This window comes from Macrosteles quadrilineatus, unplaced genomic scaffold (assembly GCF_028750875.1).
Source record: "Macrosteles quadrilineatus isolate MER2022 unplaced genomic scaffold, UCM_ALF_1.0 Scaffold_8__2_contigs__length_117827958, whole genome shotgun sequence".
NCBI classification, from domain to species: Eukaryota; Metazoa; Arthropoda; class Insecta; order Hemiptera; family Cicadellidae; genus Macrosteles; species Macrosteles quadrilineatus.
In genome coordinates this window covers 9,368,195-9,377,767 of record NW_026542601.1, presented here as the reverse complement: position 1 = coordinate 9,377,767, position 9,573 = coordinate 9,368,195, and the positions used below count along the sequence as shown (strand labels likewise).

Sequence of the window (9,573 nt, the reverse complement as noted above, 5' to 3'; positions counted from 1 at the left end):
CAAAATGAAAATATAAAGGCTTACATAGTAGATTTTCACTGGAAATTGCTTTAAACCCCCTTTAAAATTTTGAACCTGTAAAACCCTGTCTTATTGCACATCCACACCATACAGAGACCCCCTTTGCCAAATTTGATAATCCTAGGTCGAATAGGTTTTGAGGTATAATGATCACCTGTCAGTTAGTGGTATTTGTTTTCATATATAAGATGAAGAACAAATTATTATTAAGCCTAATCGTGCACATTACAAAAAGAATGTATTGTTAATTTTATAGGTCAAACAGGAAAAGAGGTAAGACAAAAATTAGCTCTACAACTAAATCATTTTATTCATACAAAATATCATATATAGTACATTTTTGTGTTGCACACAAAACACACAAATTTGTTCATACAGCTCAATCACATTTAGTATAAAAAATGTTTTATAAAACTTGTTCGAAATAAGCCTTTAAGGTCTCACATGAGGTTGTTTAAGCATAATTTAGCGAACTACGGTTAAATCAAAAACTAATTTAAACATACAATTATCACATTTGAAATTAAATCTGGCTAAAAGTACTTTAACAGAAAATAAACTATGAAAATGCAACAGCATAAAATATAAAAGGCACAATATTAGGCTAACAAACTCCAGGACCTCAAAATAAATCATACATTATTTTCCAACTCAAGATAGTAAATTTGAAGTGCACAGTTAAGTAAACTCGATAATTTAAAACGTTAAAAATTAAAGCAGATTATGTTCTAGTATACAAATCACACTGATTAATTTAAAAAAAGTACATAAATCATATAAAAATTGTGCAAAATATCAAATAATAATTTACAAAATAACAGATTACTTCATACTTTCTTGGAAGAGTAACATTTTAAAAGGGTAGGAAAGTAGAGAGCAAACGTTTCTTTTGGAAAGTAAAATATCAAATAGCACAAAATAGCAGACTAGTTCATTTCTTGGGAGAGAAAGCACAAACCAAAGGGTACAAAAATAGATAAAATTTATTTTTATTTTTTTAAACTATCAAATGCACAAATGACTTTGTTTGTCAAGTGTATGTAAAAAAATCCAAATATTCTATTTAGAACATTTTGAGTTTTTAGTAATTATGAAATTGAGTCAACAATTTAATATTTGAATAACATTTGAGGGAGTCAATGAGTAAAAAAATATTACTTAAGCTCTCTAAACAAAATTTTTAATCTACATCATTTATCGAGACCAAACTTCGATCAAAAATACTTGCCTATTAACATTACAGTATTATACAAAGAGTAACCAGCTTGAATTAAAAAAGTTGCGAATCTCGTACACGTAAGAAACACTTACACAATAATTTACAAAAATCTTGGATTCCAGCAGAAATTGTTTGTCTCTCTAAACGTAAATATTCTAAGTTAACGCAGCTTCTTAGTAATAAGTGCGATCTGCTCGTCCACCCGTTGTGACATTCCATTGAACTTGCTCGGGTGTGGGCCGATCATCTGTATGAGCTGTGGGACATCTTGAGAGGATATTTGACAGAACCTGGCCAACGCCTTCATGGTTCGAAACACTTGCTCTTCGGGCAGCGAGTTGTTGAAGAACTGCAACAGCGCCATAGACAGCTCCACCGCCACGTCGTCAAACACCTGCAACCGACAAATTCAAAACTTTCAAGTTGACTTTTGGTGATGGTAAGTTAACATTTTAGGGGTTATTACCGACTTTTCCCCACCACTAATAGTATGAAACAAGTTTTGATCTTGGAATCTGAAATCTGATTTCGTTCTCAGATGAGAAGGTATGTACACGAACAAGCCAAAGCCGGATAAAGCAAAATAGAAACACTCAGAGAACTCTATAGTAGTTCAAATAATAAACATCAAGTCCTTAAAAAACAATTGGTAAAAAAGTGGGTAGGCGAACGATATGCCAGAGTCAGCTCACCGAGACCCACCTCTGAGCAATATTCCAGCTATAGTTGGGTTTGTGTATAGTTTTTTATAGGTTGGGCCACATTAAAATGATGCCATGGGAATTGGGGCAATGTTGCTAACATTTTATTAAATAGGCCTATTCAAAAACATTATTTTTTAAGACCAATGGTGTGCGGTATACTCACTGTATACCTCTGTTATCGTTGTTAAATACAAGAACCCCCTTTTCTGTGATAAAAAGACTATATTAAGGACGTATTTAAAACTAATTACATTTGTTCTAACTGACCTGTCTGAAGCTGTTTACATGTTGCTTTTACAAATCGGAAATATAATATATTTTGTTAGAATTGTTTACACTACATTAATGACATTGGTTGCACAGTGCTGCAGATAGACTTGCATCACCTAACATGCACTTTTCCAACAGATGGTTCCTACAATATCAACTCTATTGAGAAAAAAAGGATGTATTCAAAAATATACACAAGTTCTTCATTCAGACTGAAAAAAATCATGTTTTGTTACAACAAGAGCTTCTATAAACTTGCGAGTGATAGACAGTTTCATAAAAAGGGACCAAGTCTTCCACAAAATTCTAAACAGAATTTAAAACTGTTAGCAAGAGTGCTCAAGATCAACCACAGTGAAATTTACATTTAGGACTAACATTTACAAAATGCAAGCGGATGGAATTAATGGAGCGCACATTCAGTTAGTTTAGCGAATGTTTGGCGATTGCTACCTTTGAAATTGAGCCCACTGGTAATAATCTACGCAGTTTTTGGTTTTGGAGCATTTTCTGAAAAAGCCAAAGAAAACGGGAAGACGGCATCCAAAAGAAGGCTTACTGTAATATTTTTTATTTTGACTAAGAATGAAAAATTCTGTGTTGTAAGTTTTTTTTTAAAAGATGTATGTTCATTTTTCTCTTTAAACTGATTCAACCATTAAAAGGACTCATAAGCTGACTATCAAACAGCTTGATCTATTATCAAAAGATTTTTTAAAGATCCCAAATAAAATCAATTACTATTAACTTTAACTTTAAAAAAACATCAACGAGTGTTTCACACACTGTATATTCATACTCATTGGAATCTTAAACAATAAGAAATAAAACCTTTCTCTAAACTTCAGTTTGGCCAAACTAATGAGACTTGATACGTAATTAAATTGTAAGAGTTTACTTTTATTGAGGCAAGCTTAGAATCATGAAGATGAATATTAATGCACCAGTATGACATTCAAATTCACAGTTGTTTAATACTGTTTTGTTACATGTATAAATGTAAGATAAGTAAAATATAGTTAATAAATTAATGTATTGTAACAAAAAAGGCCAAAACATTTTCAACTGCATATTTACTTAATAAAAAACCAATTGAAATTTAAAACATCACAAACATATTGTATATCGCCCTCAACATTAGTTGATGAGCAATGGAAGTTCACATTAATAAGTAGAAGAATGCAATGAGACACTAAGCATTCTGATGAAAAGAAGAGACAATTCGAGGAATAATTTTCTTGAACAGTTATAACTTCTGATGATATAAACCAGTAAAGACTAGACTAACAATAAAACTAGCAAAAGATTATAGAAAAAAGACAGATATATTAAGGTGAGTTTAAACTAACTGAGAACTAGCGATATAACCAGATGACTGAAAAAAAGTTAAGCTTAAAACCATCTGCTAAAGTTCTACAAAACAGTGCTACCCCGCCACCGCAATATGTAACCTAAAGGAAAAATTAAATGAAAGAATATTGAAACCTAGACAAAACTTTAAGTAGTCTTTTTAATGCAAGTTTTTCCGAGTTATATGATTTACTATTAAGGTCAGGTTAATCTCACATCAGGTCGGGTTAGGTTTGTCCACACAAGGTGTTCACGGGGACGGATACAGACCACAGTTTTTACCTCCTTGCAGGCCAAGTTGTGTACGATGGCGCTCCCCCGGTCTCGTAACTCTGCGTCGTCTGCTAGCAGACTGTTGACAGCGACCTTGGTTGTCACTCGGATATTGCTGATCTGCTGTCCGCAATACGACCACTCGGATATGTACAGCAGCCACTCACTGCTGCTGAGGTTCTCAAACAGGTTACACATCTGGAACAGGTTAGTTATCAATAATAAGATGGGGACCTAGGTGCGTATTTAGATAAAATATGAGTAAAGAATGAGTGTAGAATGGTATGATATGATCTGTGTAGCTTTGTTACTGGCTAAGCTAAGCTGTTTCATTAGCCATGAATTTATTTAAAGTGTAATGATCGGGAACAGTGAGTCCAGTTTCAAATCATCAAAAATCTTCTGCTTTTCTCAGGATCGAACTGGCGACATTTTTAATGTAAGGTGAGTACTTTAAACACTCCACCAGTCTGGTTTGATAGTGTAATAGGAGGGTACACATCTGCTACAGAGTAATAGTATAATACTAGTGTAGGTTACTAGTATAATAGCTAACAGGGGGTTAGAAGTGTGAATGGTATTGTAACAAGTTCCACAAAAAATCAGATTGTTGATTAAATTTTTCAGCTAAACTTTGCTATCTGGACCCTATGGGTAACCTGTTAAAAAAACATCTTTAGCAACATATTTCTAAATTGTAACAAATGATTAGAAGATTAATTGCATTAGATCTAAATGATAAAACGTCTTTTTGATTGTCACAACATTCAAATAAATTGGACCATTTTAAGTTCCAGGTTAATTAATTACAATTAGTGCCAAAAACAGTTTCCTTGTTCTGATTTGAGGACGGAGTAGGTGCAAAGATTGTCAAACAAACAGTAATGAGATAAATGTACTAAAGAAGTAGAAATAAGTTTTATTTGGGAATCAAGAATTTCATGAATAATCGGTACCGGTAATACATATTTTAAAACCTTTCACAAGAATGTATCAAAATTCACACAGTGAGCTAAATACCCCCGCCACAGCAAACCTGCAGACTAAGCGAATTTCCATTTGACTGATTGGATGTACCTACACTGAAATGTCTACTTAAAAATATAACATTTATTCCCGATTTAAATAGAATTAGTTTAACAAGTACTAAGGTTTGCTGCATCAGGGAGGGTAAAACTGTTTTTTTTTTGTAAAATGTTAATAGTTAGTAAGAAATAAAAACATTTTCCAAATTTGATCAAAATATGTTCATAAACAAGCAAACTACAACAGTTTATTTATTCTCCATAAGAATAACATGGAAATTTTAAATTTACAATTTTTTGGAATTTTCTCCGTAACCATTAGGCGCATAATAACGCTTCAATATACTAAATTATTTGTTTTTTTAAGCTCTACAAAATGGTTAGGAAAGAAATTGCAAAATTTTATGTTTTTTGGGTCAAAAATGGGAAAAACCTATTTTTACCCCATAAAACCCCCCATAAACCCCCGTTCCCATGATCCGATCATGCTGGATCGCGAACTCGTTAGAATAAACGTAGGTTTACACGTTTGTACCAAATTTCATCAAAATCAGATCATTTTTGCTTGAGTTATCGTGCTAACGGACACATATATATATATAAATATATATATGAATTTGAACGGATGGTGTTTTTGGCCTCTAGGAACCTCAAAACGAAAAAAAAATCGGTCCCGCGTCCAGGTCTTACCATGAGTACTACGGTAATAGCTTATTCCCTATAAGGGAAATTCGCTAAAATTATCATAACAAAACCCACAACAACAAAAATTTTGAGTAATACGATTCACGATGACAAACTGCCTTCATAAACAAAATATAACCACTTACAAACAACGCCAGCGCCTTCTGTTGCATCAACGGCAGCCTGTCAATGTCAAAGGCGAAGTTCATGAGGATGTGCTCACGCCGATCCTGATGCAGTATCAGTATGACATCATCTTTGAGCGCAGCGCACGCCAGCACATTGAGTATCCTCACACAAGACTCTTCCGGTAGGGACTTGTCATTCAGCAGGCGGCCTGCAAATATAGGAAACATTTGATCTATTTTCTATAGAATTATTGATACAGTGTAGTAGAAACAACTATCGGTGTAAGTGTTTCAATGGATCTATCACAGGGTGTAAATTAAGTCAGGCACACATTTTTTATCTTTTTTTCTATAGTAGATAGAAGAAATCAATTTGCGGGAATGATTAATAACAAATGTTAGGCACTTTTTACAAATTTTGAAAATAATAATTCCCTTAAGGGCAAGGGGGGGGTGGGGGGTAACTAAAAATTTTCAAATGACAACCCCCATCTTGTGACCCCTCATTTTAAAGGTCATTGGAAGACAAATCCAAAGATGTGTCTAAAAAATTTTTTTTTGCACCCTATCCAAGATGGCGGTTTAAAATGTACTTAGGGTTGAATGGGTAAATTAGGTATGGCACACATTTCTTATCTTTTTTACTCTTTGTAGATAGAAGGAATTAATTTGCGGGACTGAGTAAGAACAAATGTTTGGCACTTTTTCATAATTTTGAAAAAAAATCCCCTTAAGGGTAAGGTGGGGGTGGGGGGTAACTAAAAATTTTCAAATGACAACCCCCATCTTGTGACCACTCATTTTCAAGGTATTTGGAAGACAAATTTAACGATGTGTCTGAAAAAAATTTTTTTGCATCCTGTCCAAGATGGCGGCTTTAAATGTGCTTGGGGTTAAACGGGTGGGGTCTGGAACACAATTTTATCTTTTTTGCCATTAATAGATAGAACTTATCCACTCGTGGGACTGAGCCAAAATCAGGCACCTTTTTATTTATTTGAAAAAATCCCCTAATGGTAAGGGGGGGGGCAACTAAAAATTTTCAAAAGACAACCCCCATCTTGTGACCCCTCATTTTAAAGGTATTTGGAAGACAAATTTAACGATGTGTCTGAAAATGTTTTTTTTGCATCCTGTCTAATATGGTGGCTTAAAATGCATTTAGCGTTGAACGGGTGAATTAAGTCTGGAACACCTTTTTTCCTTTATACTCTAATGTTTGATAGTGTAAAAATTGATTACCAATACAATAAAATAGAATACCAAATAATTACAATAATACTACAACCCTACAACAACAAAAACACAATAGCAATCAAAATTAATAGAATTCCTAAACTAAATAATAAATGTAATTGCAATAATCAACTTTACGTACTTGTTAATATTCACAAATGCTCAAACTGATGCCCAAGAGAAACTTGACAGAGCCCCAACCGATTGTAAAATTCGTTTACCACCCTGGACAGCGTTTCTTCATTAATAGATCGTGCTTCCATTATTATTCTTGCTGTGAGATCCTGGATGTTTTCTGGGCGGTTAACAAATACTCTACTTTTTAGGTGGCCCCACAAAAAGTAGTCTAACGGCGTCAAGTCGGGTGATCTGGCAGGCCATTCAATAGCTCCCGGCCTCCCTATTCAACGATCTGGAAAAACTTCGTCCAAGTAATTTCGGACTTCAGCATTATAGTGAGGTGGTGCGCCATCTTGCTGAAACCAAATGTTCTCGTTGACAACATTTTCTTCGTCTTCCGGAGGAAACTCATGGGCAATGGCAGGTACTATTGACTCTCGCAGTAACTCCAGATAACGGTTTCCGTTTAGATTTCCTTCGATCACGAATGGCCCTATTAATTTGGTCCCGACAATGCCTGCCCAAACATTGACTTTTTGGGGATTTTGAGTATGGCATTCTTGAGCCCAATGAGGATTTTCAGGAGACCAATACCTATAGTTTTGTCTGTTCACGTGACCATGAAGACTAAATGAAGCCTCATCTGAAAATACAATTCTATTTTTGAACATTGGATCCAAAGTACACCGTTGCATCATGAGTTCACAGAATTCAATCCTGCGGTCAAAATCGTCCTCGTTCAATTCATGTATTAACTGAACCTTAAAAGGATGAAACTTCTCGGCTTTAAGGGCTTTGTGGACCGACATGTGACTTATCCCAAAGTCATTTCCAATCCTACGTGTCGATGTGTGATGATTTTCTTCAACGCTAAGAAGTATATTCAGTCTAGTTTCTTCAGTGAGTACAGATTTTGGCCTACCACTTCTTGGTTTACTTGCAACATCCCCCGTTTCAGCAAACTTATTACATATCTTAGATACTGTAGCTCGATTAATTTGGCGATCAGGGTACAAGTTGTTAAAAATATCACACGCTTCAAGTTGAGTCCGTTTTTTATCTCCATAGCCAACAATGACAAGTATTTCTATCTTCTGTTTTGTTGTTAACAACGCCATGTTAAATAAAAATAATAAAAGATGTACTTACGACTACTCCAAAGAAACTACCTACACAGACTGAAGGGGAATAAGGAAAAACTGATAAGATTGTTACCTGATTAGCCTGCAGTCTTAAGAAAGAGGATAGGAATTCCAAGTGAGTGCAACGTCCAAACCTGGAATCTCAATTATCAGATTTATTTACTAAGTGATAAGAGCTACATAAGTTTGTTTATTGCAGTTCGTCCTATTGTCCAAGTTTTTCTGATATAAACTATCAAATCTATTATAACTTTATTTTTGGTAAAAAAAAAAATAAAAATGTGTTTCAGACGTAATTTACTTGTTCAACCCTAAGCACATTTTAAGCCGCCATATTGGACAGGGTGCTTAAAAAACATTTTTAGACACATTGTTAAATTGGTCTCTCAAATACCTTTAAAATGAGAGGTCACAAGATGGGGGTTGTCATTTGAAAATTTTTAGTTGCCCCCCCCCCCTTACCATTAGGGGATTTTTTCAAATAAATAAAAAGGTGCCTAATTTTGGCTTAGTCCCACGAGTGGATAAGTTCTATCTATTAATGGCAAAAAAGATAAAATTGTGTTCCAGACCCCACCCGTTTAACCCCAAGCACATTTAAAGCCGCCATCTTGGACAGGATGCAAAAAAAATTTTTTCAGACACATCGTTAAATTTGTCTTCCAAATACCTTGAAAATGAGTGGTCACAAGATGGGGGTTGTCATTTGAAAATTTTTAGTTACCCCCCACCCCCACCTTACCCTTAAGGGGATTTTTTTTCAAAATTATGAAAAAGTGTCAAACATTTGTTCTTACTCAGTCCCGCAAATTAATTCCTTCTATCTACAAAGAGTAAAAAAGATAAGAAATGTGTGCCATACCTAATTTACCCATTGAACCCTAAGTACATTTTAAACCGCCATCTTGGATAGGGTGCAAAAAAAAAATTTTTAGACACATCTTTGGATTTGTCTTCCAATGACCTTTAAAATGAGGGGTCACAAGATGGGGGTTGTCATTTGAAAATTTTTAGTTACCCCCCACCCCCCCTTGCCCTTAAGGGAATTTTTATTTTCAAAATTTGTAAAAAGTGCCTAACATTTGTTATTAATCATTCCCGCAAATTGATTTCTTCTATCTACTATAGAAAAAAAGATAAAAAATGTGTGCCAGACTTAATTTACACCCTGTATATTTTACCATCCAAGTCCATAGATAAAAAGATATGTGATGGCTGGTAGAAAATTTGCTCCAATTAGTTGTCAGCTTCTCCCAATCATCCTCCACCAAACTAAATATGTAATCAAACGTTGTAGTCGAGATTCTTGTGTTATCCATAAACCGAGTTTTATCCATAAACCGAGACTCGTGTTTCCTAAGGATTGGAAATAAGTGGTGATATTCACCATGTTTGTCCTTG

General features: G+C 34.5%; 1 protein-coding gene across 6 annotated transcripts in view; it reads right to left on the bottom strand.

Moving 5' to 3' along the window:
• Window positions 1–306: 306 nt before the first annotated feature.
• The window catches only part of LOC128999867 (uncharacterized), a 50,619-nt gene continuing 41,352 nt past the window's right edge, over window positions 307–9,573 (bottom strand). For 4 of the 6 annotated variants that reach the window (XM_054426593.1, XM_054426598.1, XM_054426597.1 and 1 more), the window contains 4 exons: window positions 5,693–5,883; window positions 3,847–4,035; window positions 2,668–2,724; window positions 307–1,634 (listed from right to left, as the gene is read on the bottom strand). In XM_054426593.1, coding sequence (XP_054282568.1) covers window positions 1,401–1,634; window positions 2,668–2,724; window positions 3,847–4,035; window positions 5,693–5,883 — 671 coding nt within the window. In that variant the 3' untranslated portion in view covers window positions 307–1,400. Of the gene's footprint in view, window positions 1,635–2,667; window positions 2,725–3,834; window positions 4,036–5,692; window positions 5,884–9,573 lie in introns of all 6 variants that reach the window. The other 2 variants (XM_054426594.1, XM_054426595.1) reach the window with 2 other exon arrangements.